General features: G+C 35.6%; 1 protein-coding gene and 1 pseudogene across 2 annotated transcripts; one reads left to right on the top strand and one right to left on the bottom strand.

Moving 5' to 3' along the window:
* Nucleotides 1-6,043: 6,043 nt before the first annotated feature.
* LOC132060427 (serine/threonine-protein kinase SAPK2-like) lies at nucleotides 6,044-9,771 on the top strand (annotated as a pseudogene).
* Nucleotides 9,772-12,708: 2,937 nt separating this feature from the next.
* LOC132060428 (serine/threonine-protein kinase VPS15) lies at nucleotides 12,709-22,781 on the bottom strand. Of its 2 annotated transcripts, none has more exons than XM_059453471.1 (11): nucleotides 22,294-22,781; nucleotides 20,373-20,495; nucleotides 20,241-20,286; nucleotides 19,968-20,128; nucleotides 19,097-19,176; nucleotides 18,222-18,327; nucleotides 17,820-17,996; nucleotides 14,570-17,737; nucleotides 13,751-13,998; nucleotides 13,569-13,668; nucleotides 12,709-13,193 (listed from the first exon to the last, which is right to left on the bottom strand). In XM_059453471.1, exons 1-11 carry the CDS (start codon nucleotides 22,564-22,566, stop codon nucleotides 13,017-13,019), a joined length of 4,659 nt encoding a protein of 1,552 aa, XP_059309454.1. In that variant the 5' UTR covers nucleotides 22,567-22,781; the 3' UTR covers nucleotides 12,709-13,016. The 2 variants fall into 2 exon arrangements, with proteins under 2 accessions (XP_059309454.1, XP_059309455.1); XM_059453472.1 differs by lacking the exon at nucleotides 22,294-22,781 and adding an exon at nucleotides 21,834-21,941.
* Between the last annotated feature and the right edge of the window lie 418 nt (nucleotides 22,782-23,199).

Consider the following 23,199-nt stretch of genomic DNA (forward strand, 5'->3'; position numbering starts at 1 on the left):
CTAGAATCAATTATTATCGTAATATCAAACTTTTTTAGCCCCTAATAATAAATGCGCTGCCCTTTATGATCTTGGATTAATGGCGATTAACCAATTCTTGATAAATATTTTGTGGAATAACTATCGCTAAAAGTTTAAAAATATATTCTTACGAAAGTTCTTATTTTGTTGTAGTTTCATTTTCACAATAATTTTTTCTTCAAATTCTATTGCTCTAGGCCTCTTTCTCTCATTCAGCCTATCAGGCTACTTATATTATTTCAATTTATTCATTAGCCTGTTGAGCCTAATCGATCCTCTCTTTACCTTAAAGAAAACTTTGGTCCACGTATAGATGTAAGGATTGAATTACACGTGCAGAAAAACATTAGAGAAAATACGTTTATCGGTCATCTATTGTGTAGAAAATTCCCAAAGAATTATACTCCTCCCAATAAAAAAATGTCACTTAATTTTTATTTTTTTGTTTAAAAAGAGTGTCTACTTACCAAATTAAGAAAAAATTAACCTTACTTTTTGCATTCACCCTTATTAAGTGTTAAATGGTCAAATCCCAGTACCTATTTAATTAGGGACAATTTAATCAAATTAACTATTTTTATGTAGGAATTAGTATTTTCTTAAGGGGTATGCCAATGACTATGTGGGCACTCTTTTATCCGGAAGGATTAATGTTCGAGTCCGCTTCTTGTAGTGAGGGAAGGAAGTAAAAGTCTTTTGAAATGGTGAAAATCTTCAAGCAAGGTATATATAAGTCATTAATTCTTGACAATTCCGAGTTAAAACTATTGGGTTAGTATGGACAAAATACTACTACCTCCATACTCTTCAGCTCTTGTCACGCATCCCAATGATCTGAAGTACATGAAAGAAAAAAATAATTACACTTAGGGATCGTTTGGTCGGTGAAATAAGGAATTATAATCTCGGAATAAATTGTTTCATATTTGATACGGAGTATAGTTTTAATTTGGGGATTAGTACTCCAAGATTGTTTATATTATAATTATAGTATTCTTTCTTTTTGGAACTTCCGGAGAAACTTGCTACCACACAAGAGATGTAAAGCGCACTAGGCGATAAGCTTTGACTGAGAAAGCTGCTGGTCAGAGGAATCGATCCCAGGTCTCCGATGTGAAAAATCACTCACCCAACTAGCTTAGTCAACCCTTACGGATTATAATATTATTTCTATTACCACATAATATTAAGATTAGGATTTTGGGATTATAAAACAACAAAATGCACATTTGTCCTTCTCTATAACTTTTCTCCCAAAGTTTTTATAATAGACAAGATTAAATTCGGGGAAGTTTATCCAACTTAAATCAAACACATATTTTATATTATGTCTCATATATCTTATGTTTAATCCTATAAACTAAAAATATACCAATAAAAGTATAACTACTAAATAATTTATTATTATCATCTTATAATAACTTGTTCCCCGGTCAAAGTCCCTTCATACTTTCTCTACTAAAATAATTGGGGTGGAGCTAGCTGATATAGGCTATGCGTCCACCAAACAGTATATGAGAGACCTGGTTATCTATCAGTTCCCTGAGACAATGTAGAAGTAAATAGACAAGATATTACCGTGGAAAACTCCTTGCTCAGGGGATTAAAAACCACGATCTACCTCGTAGGATTTCCAACTTCACTACACTGAGCAACTTCATATTATAACCTGTTGTAACCTAGGAATTAAACCTTTAATCCCTCACCCCTACAATAACCTTATTGTAAGCTACACGCTATGACTAACTCTAGTCACGCACTTAACTAAATTTGACGCTCTGGCCAACCACGGCCGATACACCTGACTCGGGGGACCATGGTACCACTCAATAGATTTAATAGGTAAGTCGCCTACAAACAACTACTAAGAATTTAAGCTACGGGCTACGGTGGCTTAGAGAAGAGTAGGTTTCCAAGTTAAAGGACATAAACAAAGCTCAAAACAAACCAAGAGACGCGACATCTTCGGGGCGGTGGATACGTGATTTCCTCGAGTTGTGTGCTCAACTTTGTTTTGAACACTTGGAGAATCTCGTGACGGCCGACCGCGCCTTTGTTGCATCTTGGCCCCTAGGTTTAAGTTTGGTATCATTAGAGTTCAGTGGAAACACCGAAGGTTTGAACGTTTTGCGAAAATCGGTTGATAGGCCTAGAGTGGGCGCCGATAACTCCTTAATCGGTTTGGAATTTGGGAAATTACCCCCAATGAATTTGTAGTATGTGGAAATACCTTTCTAACGATATAAAGACCAAGCCAATCAGAGATCGGAGCAAGGAGATATGATCGTCTCAATAGGCGCTAATAGTAAGGCACTTGAAATCCTATCGAATCGGAGATTGCCGATATGCCTGCCTTCCAGCCAACTTTCGTGAAAATCTGTTATGAATTTGGGAAAACTTCCTTGATAAAGGAAAGTTGATGGCCCTTTGAAATATCGCTTTCCAACGGTATATTATGGGTCTTTAACGGATCTGTGTGTAAGAAGTTATGTCCATTTTACCGAAAATCCGTGCAGAATCGACTCATGTCGCTATTTCAGGCGCGTGGCGGCGCGTGCGATAGTCCCGCATCGCGGGCCGATCGCGCAAGTCTGAGTATTGAGCTACAGAACATTGTGCGATGGTCCCGCATCACGGACCCATCGCGAATTGGGCATTTCGGGTCAAAAGGTCGGGTTTACGCGTTTTAAGTTATATTTAAGATTTGGGGTCTATTTCCCAAAGACCCCATTCACGAAAAAATTAACCTAAAGTCAAGAAGAACAAGTCCCAAGCCTCAAGAACCCTACAAGGTAAGTTTTATCATGATTCTAGGGTGAATTTAAGTCCTAATCCCTTTCTAACTTGAGTAAACTCTTCTAATCCATAGAGTTAGGATGGGAACATTTTGTTGGATGTGGAAACCCTAGAACCCGAATTGGAGGATGGACTTCAAAAAGATAATGTTTCTACTCTCTAATCATATAGTTGTGAATTGATGAGTTCTTGGGAGAATAGTAAATGGGTTTGATAAAGAGGATTATATAAACTATGCTAAAAGTTTTGATTGTTGACTTGAGATTGTTATAATGCCCGACTTGGAGAATGATGTTAATTACATCTAATCGAGATTGTGGAATCACCTAGAAGTAATAGAATGAGAATTGGGTGAAGAAACACCATTAATGGAGATTCGTGGAGCTTTATGCCCACTAAGTGTTTGATAAAATGCTTAGATGACCAAAGCATGAATATTATTCTTGTAATATAGAATCCCTTTGGCTTGTATTGATATAGATCAAAGTTGAAAGGGGCGACGAACATTGTATTTCGCTCAAAGTCTGGAATTAAGGTATGCGAGGCTAACTATCTACGTTTTGGAATGTTCATGATTCTCCTACGCCTCATTCTTCATACTTGTCGTTAATTTGACTGCGGGATACGAAATAGCCATAGTTTTATGATATGTTGTAGAATCGTTATCTTCTAGGGCTCTGCGTTCCTGTTGGATCAACTTGGTTGTCAATTTGCTATGAAGGATTTAATCTTTATGACTTATGTATTGTTACCACGTGAGTCTCGCGCAAGAAATTCCTCTCTCGAAACGTAAGTTTTCATTGATCAAAGATGTCTATTTCGTTGCGCAAGCCATTCTCTCATTGTTGACATATTAGGTCGGTCTCGGTGCCCTATTAATTAACCATAATTATACATATGTGATTTTGCCCGAGGTCACGAGACCATATTGTGTATACGTATACGGCCGAGGCCATATTGACCGCGGGACGATCATATGCTTGCGTCTAAGCGGATTGTACATGTTCGCTCTGGCACCTCGACGAGTTGCGTCCCCATCATCGATCATCGCCTTGTCTCCTACACCGATGATTGGGGTGGCGTCCAGGACACTCGTATTCTAACTCGGGGTATTGTGTATTTTGGGTGACAACTTGATTTCTTGGTCGTCAAAGCAACAACAACTCTTTCTCGGTCTAGTCTTTGACAGTATCGGGGTGTAGCTAATGTTGTCTCTCAAAGTCTTCCGATTGTCCTTTTATTAGAACTACATTGTCGGTTCGCAAAGCTATGTTGGTATATTGTGACAATGTGAGTACGACGGTAATCGACGACATCGGCCTATTTAGGAGTGCAAACGTATTGAGATGGACATTCATTTTGTGCATGAAAGGTTGCTTGGGGACAAGTTCGGTTCCGATTATCCCGAATCCCGATATCAGTTTTATATTTTCACTAAAGGTCTTCCTCGAGGTCCTTGAAGATTTTCGTGGCTTCGTTAAGTAAACCTCACGTCGGCCCAACGGGGTGTGATAGATATTAAATATTTTGTAATCTCTTATTTAGGTTAGAATATTTGGTTTAATATTTTGTACTTCTCATATTTTGATTGTAGATATTTTTGCATATGATATTTCGCTGAATGAGACTTTTAGTAAACTCGGAAAATGTTAGTTTTATTTTATAAATTAGTTTATGTTTTGATAACAAAGTTGAAAAACAAACTAAGAGACGTTGACATCTTAGTTTTTGGGATCGGTCCTTCGTGTTACTCAACTTTGTTTTGAACGGGCGAGAATTTCGTGACGGCTGCACTTTTAAAGTGATTCTAGGTTTTCCAAGTAATGCATAATAAGTTGTAACATGTTGTGTATATCTTTGGAGAGCTTGTGGGATGAGATAGAGACCACTCATTCTTAAAACACGGCGCGGCCACTTTGTACTAGTGCAAATGAAAGGCAACTTTACAAGCATCGTTGATCGTACGATGTACAGAGAGAACACATAGTTGACTAGGTCCCTCTGTGGTTCTCCAGCTGTTTGACAAATCATCAAAACATAGAATGTAACACAACTTATCACTAGCTCACCGGTTGCGGGTTCGATCGAACTCAGTAGCTGTGGTCCAAAACCTTATATTTGTATTAAAAAATCCATTGGACATATACAAATTATTAATTTAGAACCCAGTAACTTTAAAAAACTAAAATCCTAAATCCATAAATGTCAAATTCTGACTCCGCCTTTGAAAATAACAAGGATATATTGTCAAAAGTCAGGGGTCCTTAGATTTTACTGGTGGCCGGTGCGTTTGCAAGTCATCTTTAGGCACAGTACACTTATTTTCGAGAATTAAATATCTACCCAAAATTTGAAGATTTTATTGCATATAAATCTGCTAACTAAGATTTTTTAAGTAGCTATTTCTGGCCAGTAGCTTTAGGCACGGACAAACTAGTTGATCACACATACAAACTAACAAATATAACAAATGAAATTGCATGTAGACCCCACCAAGGTACCAAGTTGTAGTCTACTAGTCTTAATCTTTTTTTTTACAATTTTTCGCTTTTGACAACTAAATTATACAACCACGTTGAGGCATGCAACTTGTTTTAGCCGTGCTCTAGTTTCAAGCCATTGGATTGATGGTGCCCCCACTCATGGGCCTAATTAAATAAAACGAAAAGAATTCAATTGAATTTGTGCAAATAAAATATAAAATACACTTTTTTATATATGTATGAATGTGGCGGAGCCAGGATTTTTACTAAGGAGATTAAAAAATATAAAGAAGTAGACATATGAAGACGTTGCGGGGGTTCAACATCTAATATATATACATTAAAGATGATTTTAATCTTGGATATATAATGTAATTTTTCGCCGACCCCTTGCCCCTTATTGCCCCCGTATGTATCCAAAGAGTTTAATTATGTATATTGTCAAGGTACATAATTTTTTACACAAGACAATACCTACATATAAACCTCCTGAGCTTTCAATATCAAAGATTACCCGCTACAAAAAGTAATCTGGTGTGAAAATTTCTTACACTAAGCCTATATATATAACTTAAACTCATATATAAACTATTGAATCTGCATGATATACCAAAAACTTCTAGTGTAATGACAAAAACTTTCTATTTCACGTGGGGTATTCTTGCATTTTCCTTTAATTTCCTTATACTTTGAATTTTTTTGGCTCCACCACTGGTCCCACCATGCTATGGCCCTTACAAATAGAGGAAGCATGTCGATTGGAAGACCAAAAATCACAAAGAGAGTTCCATTCTTTCCAACTTAGCAAGATTTAAGACAGCTTCTTCAATTACAACTCTTCCTTTGACATAGCTCTTTGTCTTTACATCTTTCTAGACCTATATATACAAATATATTCAATCTTAGATTCTTAAGTAGAGACCCTTTTGTCTTTTTTCCTTTTTACCTTCTCATGCATGGTTATTTTGAGGTATTAATTTAAGCTGAAACATTATAGAAAATGGAAAGATATGAAATTCAGAAAGATATTGGTTCTGGGAATTTTGGTGTGGCTAAGCTTGTGAAAGATAAATGGACTGGTCAGCTTCTTGCTATCAAGTATATTGAAAGAGGCAAAAAGGTTTGATTTCTATGTCTATTTTTCTCTCATCCAATTCTTCCGAAGTCGAAACTAGGATTTTAAGTTTATGTATACTGAATTCTAGAAAATGCAGTTTACTGGATTCTTGATAAATTATTTATACATATTAAGTGGATTTTTAAACACAAATACAGTTCTGATCAAGTTTCTTTTGATCAGTTCTTCTAAACAAGTACATATAGGGATATATCAAATTCTTCATATTAGGCTATTACAGAGTTTTTTTTTTTTTTTTTTTTTTTTCATCTTGTTCATTGAAAAGATTCATCTTTTGTTACTTCTGTTAATTCCTTTGGGTTATAATTGCAGATTGATGAACATGTTCAAAGGGAAATCATGAATCACAGGTCTTTGAGGCATCCAAATATCATTAGATTTAAGGAGGTAAATGCATCATTCTAATTTTTTTTTCCATCAGGTAAATTTTTTAACGGGGAACATGGTCAGTGAGGATTCATATATCCGATTCCAACTTGTTTGGGACCGAGGCATAGTTGTTGTTGTTGTATTGCGTCATTCTATATAGAGAAATAGTAGCTGTCCAGTATTGGATGAAATTGTGCTTTTTGAGGTTTCATTTCAGAAAAATATGTATGTTAATTGTTCTAAAAATATGTGTGTTAATTGTTCTTAATACACTTTGTTTTTATGTCCAATTAGTTCCAATGATTGTATATTACGACAAATACATTTTATGAAATCTTAGGCATAATGATTTGCTAGTAGGTGAAGCAGGATGTTGGGTTCTGCTTATCTGAAAGTGAAGTTTCCTTTTTTGTCCGGTTAAAGTTGGATATTTCTCAAGATGGTCCCTTTGAATCAGATTCCATATGTACTGTATTTATTTCTTCCTCACAAAGTGAAAGTTGGAATTTGGAATCATACAATGAATAGATGTCCCTTTCTCTTTTTCTTCCACTAAGTGGGAATTTGGAATCATACGATGAATAGATATTTCTAACCAAATTGCACTTTTGTGGTCCATTCTTGATATTTGATGTTATCATTGATGTTTTAGCCTCCTTAATACCAATAGTTTAGAACCCGTGATGATCAGATTATGTTTTAAATACCCGAGTTAGTCAATGTTGGTTAAAATCCCGATTCTTGACTTTGTAAATGATTCCTTTTCTAATTCTCTACTACTAAGAGGGCTAAGACTATGGATAATTTGATCGAGATGCATAGATCGGACACTAAAAAGGTTTTCGTTATTGTGCAGGTATTTCTAACCCCAGTTCATCTAGCCATAGTGATGGAATATGCTTCTGGAGGGGAGCTTTTTGAACGAATATGCACTGCTGGAAGATTCAGTGAAGATGAGGTAACTCAAAATTTTAGAATTGTCTAAACTTTGAAATTCATGAATGATCTATATTTTCCATTGAACTTACAAATGGTCTAAATTTACCTTTTATGCTGCTGCCATTAGCCCAGAAGGGCAAATTGAGCCATTTTGATAATGGTGAGGGTAAAAACGAGACACTTTTATAACGGAGGGTTATAGTCATTGCAGAAAAAATTATCATGTAACAATAAGCCACCAAATTAGTTCCTCTTCTTGATGAAAATCTAGCGACAAAGGCTACTTTCTAATTTCATTCATCATGTAGCAGTTATTATCTCGAAATTTTATTAGATTTCTTGAACTTGTTGTTAGTTGATGTGATCTGTGCTATTTGTGGTTATTTTTCTTCAGGCAAGGTTTTTCTTTCAACAACTTATATCAGGAGTCAGTTACTGTCACTCAATGGTATACACAAAGGCCTATGCTAGTTCGTTTTGAATTGTTTTTTTCCAAGTACATTAATTTACTCTTCGATTATGAGCTTGTGATGTGAATTATTTTCTTGAATTGCAGCAAATCTGTCACAGAGATCTTAAACTTGAAAACACATTGTTAGACGGAAGCTCTACGCAATGTCTAAAAATATGCGATTTTGGCTATTCCAAGGCAGTGAAACAGAACCATATTCTATATTTTGATTTATTTCTTTCTTAATTCAGTTTCTGACTTGTGTTATTTCATTGTTTTAGTCAGCAGCATTGCATTCACAACCCAAATCTACAGTTGGAACTCCAGCCTATATCGCACCAGAAGTCTTATCAAGAAAAGAATATGATGGAAAGGTATGATAATTGACCTTTGACATATTATTTCAATTAACAAAGTAATCTGTTGACCTAATCTTCAAGATTTTGTATGTATTTTGATGTGAAGATAGCAGATGTTTGGTCTTGTGGGGTCACCTTATATGTGATGCTGGTTGGCGCATATCCGTTTGAAGATCCTGATGATCCAAGAAACTTCAAGAAAACAATAACTGTAAAGTTCTGCTTCATTTCTTTAAAATCATAGTTGACTTCTTGATCTGCCTTGTTAACATGTCTAAAACATATGCATTTTGTGACTGGATCTTTACACAAATAGCCGGCTATTTTTTGTTTAAGCTGTATAAATAGATTATGGACTGATTATACGCGGTTATAACATATTATACATGGATTATGCATATATTAAACATGTCAATTCTTCTTTTGTGACAGAGGATATTAAGCGTGCAGTACTCAATCCCTTATTACGTCCGAGTCTCCAAGGATTGTAATCATCTCTTATCACGAATATTCGTAGCTGATCCTGAGAAGGTTGGACTATAGTTCTTAATCGTTTCAATTTTGCACGCCGATCCTTTAGTTATCTTGTAAATAATATGCTAATCTTCGAATATTATGCTTGTAGAGGATAACGATCGAAGAAATAAAGAAGCATCCTTGGTTCTTAAAGAACCTGCCTAAAGAATTTATGGAAGGAGAAGAAGCTAGTTTAGCACAAAGTAATGGTGGAGACAAGCCATTACAAAGCATTGAAGAAGCATTGGCTATAATTCAAGAAGCAAGAAAACCAGCAGAAGGGTCAAAAGTTAGTGACTATTTTGTTAATAGCAGCATTAGCATGGAGCTTGATGATTTTGATACTGATGCTGATTTAGATGATGAAATTGACACAAGTGATGATTTTGTGTGTGCATTATGAGTGCTACTTTCTTGGCCATAAAATGAAAAAAATAATTGGTATTTAAATCTCTACTTGGCACTTGGGGCTATTCTATAGCAGAGAGTTGTACTTTTTTTGTGTTTTAAATTCATGTTTAGTTTCATAAATCTTCAATTTCATAGGAAGTTGAAGGTCTTTTTAAAGATATTATATTCAAATATAGTACATCATGTATGGCACTAAGGATTCCACACAGTTTTGTTTGTTTGTTTGCAATTGTAAATAAAAATTGTGCAACTAGTTTGTATGTAATTTAAATATAAGATCTTTGTCAAGTTTGATGATATTGTTAAATGCTTATATTAACTAACCCATAAAGAAGTCCTAGTATTGGATCTTGATTAGTACAAGGAACATAAAATAAGTAGCTTAATTGCTAACCATTTGTCATTGACGTGTAATTGGTTGAGTTTTCTTAATGTTGATCTTAATTGGTTGAGTTTTCTTAATGTTGATCTTAATTAATTTGTATTAGTCAATATCATTTGCTATGGAAGGATTAGCAAGCTGGCGAGACATGGACTTTTGGCTATTTTATGTTAGTGCCTTGTCATTTGGCACAATAACTACGAAAAAGGCTCAAATATGCCATCGAACTATCGGAAATGGCTCATTTATGCCATCGAACTATCGGAAATGGCTCATTTATGCCATCGAACTATCGGAAATGGTTCATTTATGCCACTCATTTATAGTTTGGCTAATTTATGTCATCGCCCGTTACCAAAATGACTCATCCATGCCATTTTTCATTAACGCCGGTTTTATAATACCAGATATGACACGTGGCCTCCAATTAGAGGTCTACGTCGTTTAATTAAACCAGCCCAATTTTAAATCCCAAATTAATAAAAAAAATCCGACCCATACACCCAACCCACCCACAACGGAGGCCACGTGTCATATCTGGTATTGTAAAACCGGTGTTAATGAAAAATGACATGGATGAATCATTTTGGTAATGGGCGATGGCATAAATGAGCCAAACTATTTATGAGTGGCATAAATGAGCCTTTTCTGATAGTTTAATGACATAAATGAGCCAAAATATTGATGAGTGGAATAAGCCATTTCTGATAGTTCGATGGCATGTTTGAGCCTTTTTCTATAATAACTATTCTCCCTGTCCTAATTTATGTGATGCACTTTCCTTTTTTAATCTGTTTAAAAAGAAATACATCTTTATATTTAAAAATAATCTAAATTGAAATTTTTATTCTATCCTTAATGAGATTATTTATAACCAGATAAATACCTATATTTTTTTCAGACCTTAGTCATAGTACATCACACATAAATTGTGCAAGAGCATCTATATATATAAATAATATTCTTCAAAATTTTAATATGTATATAGAATATGGACAGTGTTTGAAAATTATATAAAAGTAAACATTTACATGTGACAAGAAGTAAAGCTCTAAGATACCCACAACCTCATATCCTGATTCAGATGATTGATGATAATAAATTTTAATATGTATATAGAACATGGACTGTGTTTGAAAATTATATGAAAGTAAACATTTACATGTGACAAGAAGTAAAGCTTTAAGATACCCACAATTAGGGCAAACCGACAAACCGCACCGAACCGATAATTTGAATCAAACCGAGAAAAAAAATCGACTAGTGGTTTGGTTTGACTTGGTTTGGTTTTAAAAAGAAAAACCCGAACACTATTGGTTTGATTTAGTTTTAACTAAAAAAAGCCAAACCGAATCAAACCAACCCGACATTACATTTATAAAATTTCAAACATATTTTATACTTAAAAATATTTATTTATAAATGTTTCTTTAACTTTTTCATAGTTTTTTTGTCTTTTAACATATTATTTCAAGCTTGGAATTAGAATTTTGAATGTTTCAATAAGTTTTATAGCCCAATGTTATTAGTAACTCAAATAAAACTCAACAAAAATCAAATCAATACTAATGCTAACAAAAGTAATTCATATCTAACATTGGAATGACAATAATGTTGATATCTATTCTTAAGTTTTATATTAGTTTAGAAAGTGAAAATACATAACTTAATTTTATTTTTTCTTTAATATCTAATCATGTAATTAATACTTATTAGCCTTACTTATTTTAGCTTGACTTAGTACTTTTAGATTATGATCATCTTTTACATGCCTTATAAATTAGCCGTATTTAATGTAGCATGACTTAGTACTTTTAGATTATGATCATTTTATTTTATGCAATTTCATTAATTTTTTTCGTCGAATATTTTAGTACAATGTCATCTCTCATCTCACATTTTGTGTTATTTTCTTAATAAATATCTTAATTAGATAGTCGTATCTTACTAGGAATAAAGAAATATTTGAAGTACAAGTTATATGTTTTGTATGAAGACTTTACCGGAAAAAACCCGAGCAACCCAAAAAAACCGAGAAAATCCGAGGTTGAAAAACCCGATTTTTATTGGTTTGGTTTGATTTATAGATTTAAAAACCCGATGCAATTGGTTTGGTTTGATCTTTAAAAAACCCGAACCAATCCGATCCATGTACACCCTTACCCACAACCCCATATCCTGATTCAGATAAAAATCAGATGATGATTGATGATAATATGCCGACACTGCTTATGCAAAATCCTGCGTGATTTTCGCTTCTATTTGATTTTGCTGGGGCCTCAACAATTCATGGCCACTATATATCGATGTCATGATATGCCTAAAAGTTTCAAATCTCCGTTACAATAATTGTTTTACACTGTTGATTCTATATTCCTTTTTAGACATGAATTGAGATTGATAAGGATCTGGATAGACTATTTCCTAAATAATATTGGAGAAGACAAAGAAAATTATGATTGTTTCGTTGACCTTTACACCGCCCTACACGATATGGACTTGAATGAATATCAAATAGAGGTTGATAACAAAATTGTATTATTAATTAATTTAGAAGAAAAAAAACAATCATAATTTTTTAGAACATTCAATAATTTGTAGATGGTGTATCCACGCAATTGGTCATTGATCTTGTCCTTTGAAAAATGAGCAAATGGCACAAGAGATTATTGAAAGATTTGCACGCCATTGGTTTATGTGAAGTGAACACAATTTTAAAAATATTCAACAATTTGTACATGATGTTTTGCACGCCCCTTGTTCATTATTGATAGTTTTTAGTGTTTCTGGAAGATTTTAAAAATTGAATCAGCCTTCTATTTAGCTACATAAAATACAAAGACTAAACATGAACGATAATATACAATAGCTCAAACCAAAGTATTTGCATTTTCCATTTGGGGTATGAACAACGGCCATAAACATATATTTACAACAATGGTATGTAAGTTCTAACGTAATCCAGATGGTGTCTACCAGAAATTAATACATCTGTAGTAATGGCTCAAAAATCTATCTGTCATATATCTCCACACAAAAGAAGCCATCTTCTGTACATTCCAATTATCATTTTTGAACAGTAAAGAGAGACTACATATTCCAAATATGTACAATTAATATATATATATATATACAGTATCTCAGGTCACCTTTACTTCCAAACCTTAACAGCTCCATCTCTACCGCCTGATATCAGAAGTCTCTGATTTAATTTTACAGAAGCCAAAGAGAGAATACAATCACGGTGACACCCAGCGGAATCAACAGCAGCAGCTCCAAGGATTGCCTTTGCCGTTAATTTGGTGGCTAAAGGTCGCCTCTTTGCCTCCTTTTATGACAAGCAAACGCAAAATATTAACAACATACCCAGTGTAATCCCACAAGGGAAGTCTGGGGAGGGTGGGGTGTACGCAGACCTTACCCCTACCTTTTGTGGGGTGTACGCAGACCTTACCCCTACCTTTTGTGGGTAGAGAGGCTGTTTCCGATAGACCCTCGGCTCAAGAAAAACGATTTTCAGAAGAGTTTTGAAAATGCAAGAGTAAAAAAGCTATGATGAAAATAATGAAAACAGAAAAGTACTGACATCAAACATGGTAAAAATAACCAAAGTATACGAAACAAGTAGTAGTAATAAAACGGACGAATAAGATAATGCTAGCATAATAGTGATCCTGCTCAATTTATATGCTAACTCACATACCTGCACTATTTGTACGCCAAAGCTAGATTTTGTCTCATAAAAGTCATCATTAACAACCCCCTTTATAGATGGTCCGCAAACACAATAACTTCGTTCCGGGCTGAAATATGCAATATAGCCTTTTTGAGTTATATGGAAAAAGTGAGTGAATTTAGCATAGAGCTATAGAAACAGTCGCTTACCTGCAATGGTCCCAGCGACGTATTTTTAAATCAGTACCCCCTGTTAACAAATCACCACCAGGTAATGGAAGCAATGCCCGAATGCCAGCAAGGCGAGGAGGCGGATCACTCAATTCATCAAGTCGGTACTTTGAACCAGTATTTCTTCTCAGTTCTTGTTTAGGATTAGCCTTATTTGATGGCTTCGCTAAAGCCCAAGGTAGGTCAGAGTTCTCAGCCTCATTCTCATTGTTTGCTACCCTCAAAACCTGCAGAAAAAAAAAAAATCAAAATTGCAAAAGTTGGAAAAAGTCAAAAGAGTAGAGACATATTTTGTAACTCATAGCATGTCCCAAGAACACTGGTTCAGATTAAATAGATTACACAAGTCAAACATCCATATTTTATACAAGACCATCATAAACGTAATTGAATTTCAAATTCAACAGGTACATCCAAGACAAACAATGCTAGTCTAGCATGAATTATCCAACTTATCAAACATCTATCAGCTATCAGCTACCACTGAGAAATTAGGACGTGCTGACTAAAGACCTCATTGTCAAAACACTTTCAGTATACAAGGAAAGAAAGCTGGAAGGCGCAGAGAGAGAGACAGAGAGATTCAGACACTCTTTCCTTACAAGGATTTCAAACCCGTAGACACCATAGCTACTTCAAGTATATCTAAACTGGATACATCACATAAACCAAATAAAGGAAAATATCAAGTTATATAGACTGAAAAACTGACCACATAAAGACAAAGTTACCAACTAGTATTTGGAATTAAAAGCACTTAAGTCAAGCCTTCTTTTCTTAAGAACAATTCCACCTTACCTGGTGGCAGCTCCCACTCTCTGCATTCCAGAGAGAGACTTCATTACAACCTGCTGCAACATAAACAAGGGGCCTAGCCGCTACAGACACTGACGTACTAGGAGGAGGAACAAAAAGAGACATTCTCTCAATTGGGCAGGCAAGAGAATATTGCCATGTGTTAACTGGTATGCAGAACCTCAAATCCCAAAGTGTAAGTACACCTCTTGATGAACCTGATACAAACCAGTTTCCACAAGGCCCTGCAACTAGAGATGATATATAGCCCTCTTTCGGATAAACTTTGGTGTTCCAGGCATGTGAGCTTGTTCTTGTGTCCAACAGATGGAGCCCACAATTCTGGGTGCTGTACAAAATCATTTTTGAGGCACCACCATCTGAACAATAGTTCAAGAGGCTTGCAATGGCACCCTCTCCCACTTCATTCTTTTTCACATCAGCAATACCAGAATACTTCTCGACAACGTTACCGAGTCCTCGGGAGATATAATCAACAGAGAACATATGTATTGTTCCATCACATGCTCCAACAACAACTTGAGCAGAACCTTGGAGCACTGTAACGCATAAAGCTCGGCTTCCTTCTAAAGAATAAGTTAACCTTGACCTGAATGAGATATCCTTCTCCAGCTTTTTCGAATCCCAAACCTTAACAGTAGAATCGTCAGATGCGCTAACAAAAAAGCTGTTGTCCGCTGAAATGGATATATCATTAACAGCAGAACGGTGCTCTTGGAGGTGAGCAACCAAAACCCCACGAGGCCTCCATCCTGAATCAGTAATCATAGATGTTCTGGCAAAAGATGATAAATCAGTTCTATCTGTTGCGGTTGTGTTGTCTTCCATTGTTAGGGAACCCGTTTTAGATTTACCAGATGCAATGTCCTGAAACTTGTTATTCACATACGCTGTTTGATCAGCTTCCCTGTCTTCCACTTCATGTACAACTCTCCGCAACAGAGTGGAACTATTGCCAATGCTTATTGAACCTGACACAAGCTTAGGTGCTGGAACAGAATTTGCCAAGTTAAATGACTTGTTCACAGGATCCATCCAAGGCAAAGACGAAGATCCAAATCCAAATGAATTATATGGAAATGAGGAATCAGAAGCTGCTGCACCAGTGCCTAGTGATCTCTTGTTATCCTCCTTAAAATAGTACAAAGGAATTCCTTCAGGTGATTTATCAATAAAGCTGCTCATACCACTGACTTGTGGAGACACAAAGCCAGATAGCTGTAATTTTTCAGAGGGGAGGCGATCCCCGCTGTCCATTATGCTCGAAGGATCTTGTATTAAGCTTCCCACAGCTTTCACCTTGGTCTGACTATCATCACAATCAGTAAAATCAATTGGTTTTGTTAAATCACTAGCAGATTTATAGCCCGGGAAATCATGTTTCCTCCCAGGCCAGTATTTCAGTCGATCCAACTCACTGCTACTTCTGTCAAGTAAATCTGCAGTTTCCCATTGTTTTGACTGAGGTGGTGAATTGTACCATATCTTTCTTTGTCGCTCCAGCATATCTGAACTCTTTGCATTTTCCACAAGCTGACAGTACATTTCTTTTGAAACTGGTGGCTTCAGGCATGAGAAAAGGGCTTTCTCTGAAGCTAGAGATGCTGGCTGCCTGCGAAGGAAGGGCCTTATTACTGGGACAAGAAAAACATAAGAATCAACTGCTCCTAAGCTCTCACTGCTGGCGGCAATAAAGGTTACAGCTGACCTCCTTACCCATTGGCTAGGGTAGCACAACAAATGGAAAGAACGGTCTATCATCTCAAGTAGGACCCGCTTGCGCAGAAAGCCACTTTTACAGAGAATGGCCAAGCAATCTAGTGCATTGACGATTACGGCCTCAGTTGTATCAGTCAAAGCCTGCTCAATGTACGGTAAAAGATATTCTTCCACACTTCTTTGTCCAACAAAAAAACAGACATAAGTGATTTGCCCATAAAATACTGCCCTGAGCTGCTCATCTCTATCATTTAGAAAAGCAGGGAGAATGGGCAACAGGAAGTCATTACTTTGCCTCTGCCCAAAAAACCAACAAAGGTTACCAATATCTTGCAATAGTGCTCTCCTGATGTTTGGAGTTTGCTTTGGGCCCATCACGAGCTCTTGAATAACCTCCGCAACTGACTTCCTTAATTGAGCAAGTTGTGTATCACTGTTTAGACTCTGTGGCCGTACTGGTTGATCTGAGGTTGATATTGATGAATTCTGGGATGAATTTGTTTCATTTAGTACACCTGCCTCACTTAAGCTTATTGAGTGAATGAGAAAACCATAAGCAGTTAGTGCAAGCTTCGATATATTGCTGGCATAACAAATCCTAACACTCTCCTCTGGGTCATCAGGAAGCATGGAAAGCATAGGGAGAATATACTCAGGAAATATTTTGGCGTCACTTGGAGGAAAATCTCTAACTAAAGGAAGAACATCACATAAAGTTTCTAAGGCAGCACAACGAACAATTGCTGCTGGATCCGACAGCATTGCTATCACATGTGGAAGTACACGCTGCAACCGATCTTCATCATCAATGTACAAGGAGCAAGAGTTCAACAGTAATACAGCACTTCTCCTCATAAAAGGCAATTTGACATTACGTATGCAGGAACACAACAATGAGGCTATCAGCACCATTCCTTCACAGCTCATTACATCTTCAGGAAATGGTAAGAAAGGCATTCCAAAAGTGTCCGACTGATTATCATAGTCAGACATCAACACAGTCAAATCTTCCATGGTGATCTTTTTTAAGAAGGGATGGTGACTTCTCTTGAAAGAAATGGAGCTGACTGGGACCTGTTCACCTGGAGATCGGATGTGGCATTGTTTTTGCTTCTGCAAATATGCTGTCTTGGCTATATCATCAAGCACTGGCTTCACAACAGGACATTGATTATTTTGTTTCACATCCCTAAGCAAAGTGTTCACATTGCCAAGCAGATCAAAGCGATCATGAACTGAGGCCTTCTCTATCTCTTCTTTGTTGTTCAATGAGTCCTTCACTAAACTCAGATTTCCATTCATATTACTCTCCTGCAGTGTTTGACTGGCAGGAACTGAATGTCGACTCGCAGCCGGGGGGTTCCTGTCACCAGGCTTATCACTCATCATTTGTTTAAGGATCTCATGAAAAGAGGTCTGGCATATCAGAACCTACAAAAGAGATGTGGCTACTGAGTACAAATCTTGAAGCAGGTGACCAAAAGAGACAATAGATGTAAGCTTATGATCTTACCCTTGCATCGGAATTAAGGGGATTCAACAAGGAATAGAAATTATGAAGAAATGGTGAGAAGTAGCTCGGGAACACAACTCCTGCATAGTTCTGCAGATAGCTTTCAGCAGAACACCGTGACTCTGGGTCCAATTGAATCATATGAAGAATCATCTTCCGGATTCCTGAATCTGGAATCTACAATAAAGATATATGAATAAGCATTTATCAGAATAAATGCAAGAATTGACGAAGAGAACGCAAATAATTCTTAAGGAAACTTTTTTATTCATAACCTTAATCAACAATTAAGTCATGTTCCAGAATTCAACAGACTAAGGTGCTACAATAACACAAGAAATGTTTTAACAAGAAAAATGCTAAGCTAAGAAACTGGAAAGAAGACAAAAACAAAAAAGATACCTTTTCCAGAAGTTGACTGGGATCGTGTTGTCCTCTGCGATAAGCAAGCAGTTGAGATAATTCAAATAATGGCTGACCCTCGAGGAAAAGCTCAGCAATAACACACCTGGTGCAATGTATATAATGTTCAAATACTCAAATCCTTATTACACAACAATGACATGTGTGTTTCTTACTTTTATGGGGGATTGATGTTCAACAACATCCCTTGCGTGTATGATATTCTTCCCTTCCTATTAGATACAAAACTATCACAAGCCAATATAAGGGTAATTAATCTCTTTATTAAACAAGAATACACCATTTCCTCAATAGTGATATGTTTGTTTTTCTTCATTCAGCAGGTCCCAACCAAATACGCCTTGGTATAAAAAACTCTCTCCAGTCTATTTTAACTGATTCCGTTTGGCTATTAATAAGATCAAGAAGAAAGATTCAATTGGTTATTGTAGTGTGCAGTTGGAACAATAAATCATACAATAGTCAATTTTCCTTCTTGATAAAGTAAAACACTTTCAGTAGTTTTTTTTTTTGTTCGATGTGAAATCATTACAAAAAGTTAAAAAAAGGCAAACTCTTGAGCAAGCCATAACTTTCCTAAATCTTCCGATTGATGTACCTCATATCGAATAGCAATTAATCTCTTTGATTCTTATCAGTGGCCATCATGCTGACACCAGTGCTACCATGGTAAATGCCACAACACAAATAATGCTAGAGGGAGGACCACATAAAGAGTTGATATATAAACATTCTGGTAAAGTTCTAGTAGAAGTTTTAGTTCGGTACCTTAATAGTAAATTTAAAAGGAGAAAAAAAGAAACAGTAAAGTTTTGAGAGGCCATCCAAAATAATGACTCAAGAAAAAATCTCACCCGACAGCAAAGATGTCCATAGATGGCTTCAAAGGAGCATCTTGTGCAACGTGCATCTCACCTCCATGCTCATAAAATCTCTGAAAATTAGTGCCATTTATGCAAAAATTACTTTGACATCATGGTGCATAAAACAACGTATCTATTAAAGAAGGGGAGATGGTGTTGGACAACAAGGATGCCTCTAGAAGAAACATGCAGTTTTTCATTTGTCATTTTTTTCCCCTTTCAGCTAAGATACATGCAATTCTAGCATTGCTAATTCAAGCTTATTGATGTCTCCCAAAGTTCACTCTATGCCTACACTGAACAGCTCTCGAACACACTCATGACCAATAATTCCTTTTTCTTGTACACTTTGCACTAAGTTTCTACTAACAAAACTACTACTCGAAATCTCTTTACAGGTGTCCACTGAATATGAAGGTTAAGACTCGATTAGAATCACAAACAGACATATCTGACATAAGGCACAGTTTCTTCCATCCAAAGTGGGAAATAGTGAATAGGTCGCTGTGTTCGGACTGAAATTGGGCAGTGGAGCAAGTGGAAAACACCTCTGACTGCCCTCACCAGTCAAACATGCACAAGATATCTGTTTGACTTTGTTCAAAATTAGAAACTGGTGGAACTCACAGATATCAATGTACTTGATAATAGTACTTCAACTAAGCAAATTTAAATTCTGTTATGTGTAGCGTTCACTACTCGCAACAATCATAACTACAGAAGAGAGACTTAAGAATTCGAAATGCCGATGTGTAACTTGTTTGCATTAAATCACAATTTTTTCTGCCAACAAATAATTTGTAATAAAAAAGTAGTTAGTTTTACTCATAATAAACAACAAAAGGAAACAACTTATTCAAACCTCAGGTGCAAGATAGCATCGCCTTCGTCCACCGGTATCAAAGAAGAACGAGAAATCAGAAGGATCATCATGTGGAATATAAGTGGGTTTGAACGATGCAAAGTCCGCAAGATAAAGCCAGTTCCAAGATGTGACCAGCACATTCTCACACTTAATATCACCTGCAACCGAGTTCATGCCAGTCTTTAAAAAGAGAAAAAATAAAGGCCTGACCAAATTATAGGTTTTCCACCTCGCAAGTCATTTATTATTTCATATCATGAGTCATCTCACCATGACACACTCCATGTTCATGACTCTGCTTCACTGCATAAAGCAACTGCAAAAGTAGCAGTACATGATATGACTATTTGCAACTTGATCAACCAGAACTATAACAATGGATGACAGTAGAAGAAATACTACCTGGAAAGCAAGCCATTTCTTCTCAACAAGACAGAGGAAAGGTCGAGTACTAAGACGATCATGAAGATTGTTAAAGAAGTATTGTCTCAACAAATAAGCAGCTTTATCTGTTTCAAGCCAGAACTGCAACATTTGACGTGAAGCAAAGACTTAGTATTTAGATTCCTGTTAAACTAATATGCTGCTGATATAAGATCTTATGTCCACCTGCCAACATATTTTCAAAGTTCTCCCCAGAAAGAAAAAAAAGCAAATTCAAAGTCAATGTAGGTAAAACATTAGTGAAGAGTCTGCCAATTTTACTTTGTCTCAACAACTAAGCAGCTTTATCTATTTCAAGCCAACAACAACAGCAGCAGCATACCCAGTGCAGTCCCACAAGTGGATTCCGGGGAGGGTAGGATGTAAGCAGACCTTACCCCTACCTTTGTGGGGTAGAGAGGCTGTTTCCGATAGACCATCCGATGGAAAGAAAAGAAAAGGATTTGAAGCATAGTATCCAGAAAAATATGCCAACAAAATAGCAATATAAAGCAAATGAAGCAACAAATAGCAATACACCCTACCTTTGTGAAGGGTAAGAGAGCCAACATATTTTCAAAGCTGTTTCCAATAGACCATCCGATGGAAAGAAAAGAAAAGGATTTGAAGTTTCCGATAGTATCCAGAAAAATATGCATAGTATCCAGAACAAAATAACAAAAATATAAAGCAAATGAAGCAAAAATAGCAATACACATTGAAGAAAAGATATAAGATCTTATGTCCACCTGCCAACATATTTTCAAAGTTCTCCCCAGAAAGAAAAAAACAAATTCAAACTAGGTAAAACATTAGTGAAACTACTAATAAGCAGGCCAACAACAACAGATAGTATTAGTAAAACACATTGAAGAAAAGAAACTACAAAAATATGCAAAATAGATTACAAATGAAGCAACAAATAGCAATACACATTGAAGAAAAGAAACTACGCGTTTACTAACTAATACTACTAATAAGGAAGATTAGTAATACACATTGAAGAAAAGAAACTACACAATCACTAATTAAAACTACTGAAGAAAAGAAACTACGCGATTACTAACTCCACACCTTCCTATCCTCCACACCTTCCTATCTGTTTCAAGCCAGAACTGCAATATTTTTACATCAAGCAAAGACTCAATATTTAGATTCCTGCAAAACTAATATCTTGGAAATTTTTCAAGAATATACAGCCCAACATAAAATATTACGCCATGTAGCCTAATATACAATATTATACATGCGGAAAAGCATTATACATAATGTATGAAACTTGTATAAAAGGTGTTTATACACAATTATGAGCTAAACAGGGTAACAAACTCAAAATATGACCTACTGCGTGTAAATATAGCGTAATTTTATCAAAAAAAAGTCAAATTTAAAGTCAATCAAGCAAAAATTAAGTAAAAAAGTCAGCCAATTTCACTTAACCTGGAAAGGCCAAACATGTGGATGATCTAATGAGGTAAATATATCACGAATTTTCGCAACACGATGTCCGTACTCCGTTTTTACCATCTTATTCCCCATTTTATATTCTCCTTTTTTGATGACTTTTGAAACTTGAAAACAAATACTACTTTTTTTTTTCTTTTCAAATTTCACAATTCTTATATCCAAACGCATCCTGTTAAACTAATACAGTACACCACATGCCAAGTTTAGCCAAACATTGTATTCATCAAAACAATATACCAATACAATACAATACAATACAGTATAAACAAAAATCAAATGAGTAAATCAGACAAAAATTAAATGAAAAGTCGGTAAATTTTACTTGAAACAAAACAATACAGTACGATATAATACGATACATTATGTAACAACCAATCAAATTGAAAGTAAATCAGGCAAAAATTAAGTAAAAAGTCATCAAATTTTACTAAACCTGGAAAGGCCAAACATGTGGATGATCAAGCGAGGTAAATATATCACGAATTTTCGCTAAACGATGTTCGTACTCCCTTAAATCAATGAAATCACCTCTTTTAAAATAAACCTTAACAAGCACAAGTCCTTCATCATGTTTACACAAAATTGATTTCAAAAAACGACCTCGTCCTAATACTTCTTTCAGCACTAAATTATATGATGAAGGCAAATCGTGTAGGTAATACTCCATCGCTGATGCTTGTGTCGTTTTTGCAATCTTATTCCCCATTTTTGAGATGATTTTAGCACTCACTGTTTTAGAAACTTCTAGAAGCTCACAAGCTCTAAGGATCCACCGGAAAGTGTGGAGGCGAACACGAAGATGGAGTAAAAATTTGGGGTTGCGTGTCGCCGGAGTTCATCTGAGAGCAAAATAAGGACGAATTTAGATATTCGTGCGAAAAGACGAAAATATCCATATCTTTATTTTGCTGTCAGGCTTATTTTAGAAGATTACGAAATTAAAATTAGTAGTAGTCGAGGTCATTGCTTTATTTACTCTGCTTTTTTTGGTTCAATTACGTATTATTTTTGTCATTACATTGTTTTTTTTTTTTCTTGTTATTTTCAGTGATGCGAATTGGTTTGGATCGATTTTTGCTTAAAATTAAAATAAAATCGATTTAGTCGGTTTTTAAATTATTAAAATTAAACTAAAACTAAATATTATATGTATTTATCCGTTTGATTTGGTTGTTAGATTTGTAATCATATACTCCCTCTGTCCCATAATAAGTGTTACCTTAGCCAAAAACACGCATATTAAGAAACCAATTATGAAGTGTAAAGTTTATCAAATTACTCTTATGTAAAAAAAATATTTTTTCTTTTTGATGATTAGAGCACGTACGAGTAGTTCATC

Source organism: Lycium ferocissimum, chromosome 6, assembly GCF_029784015.1.
Source record: "Lycium ferocissimum isolate CSIRO_LF1 chromosome 6, AGI_CSIRO_Lferr_CH_V1, whole genome shotgun sequence".
Lineage (NCBI taxonomy): Eukaryota > Viridiplantae > Streptophyta > Magnoliopsida > Solanales > Solanaceae > Lycium > Lycium ferocissimum.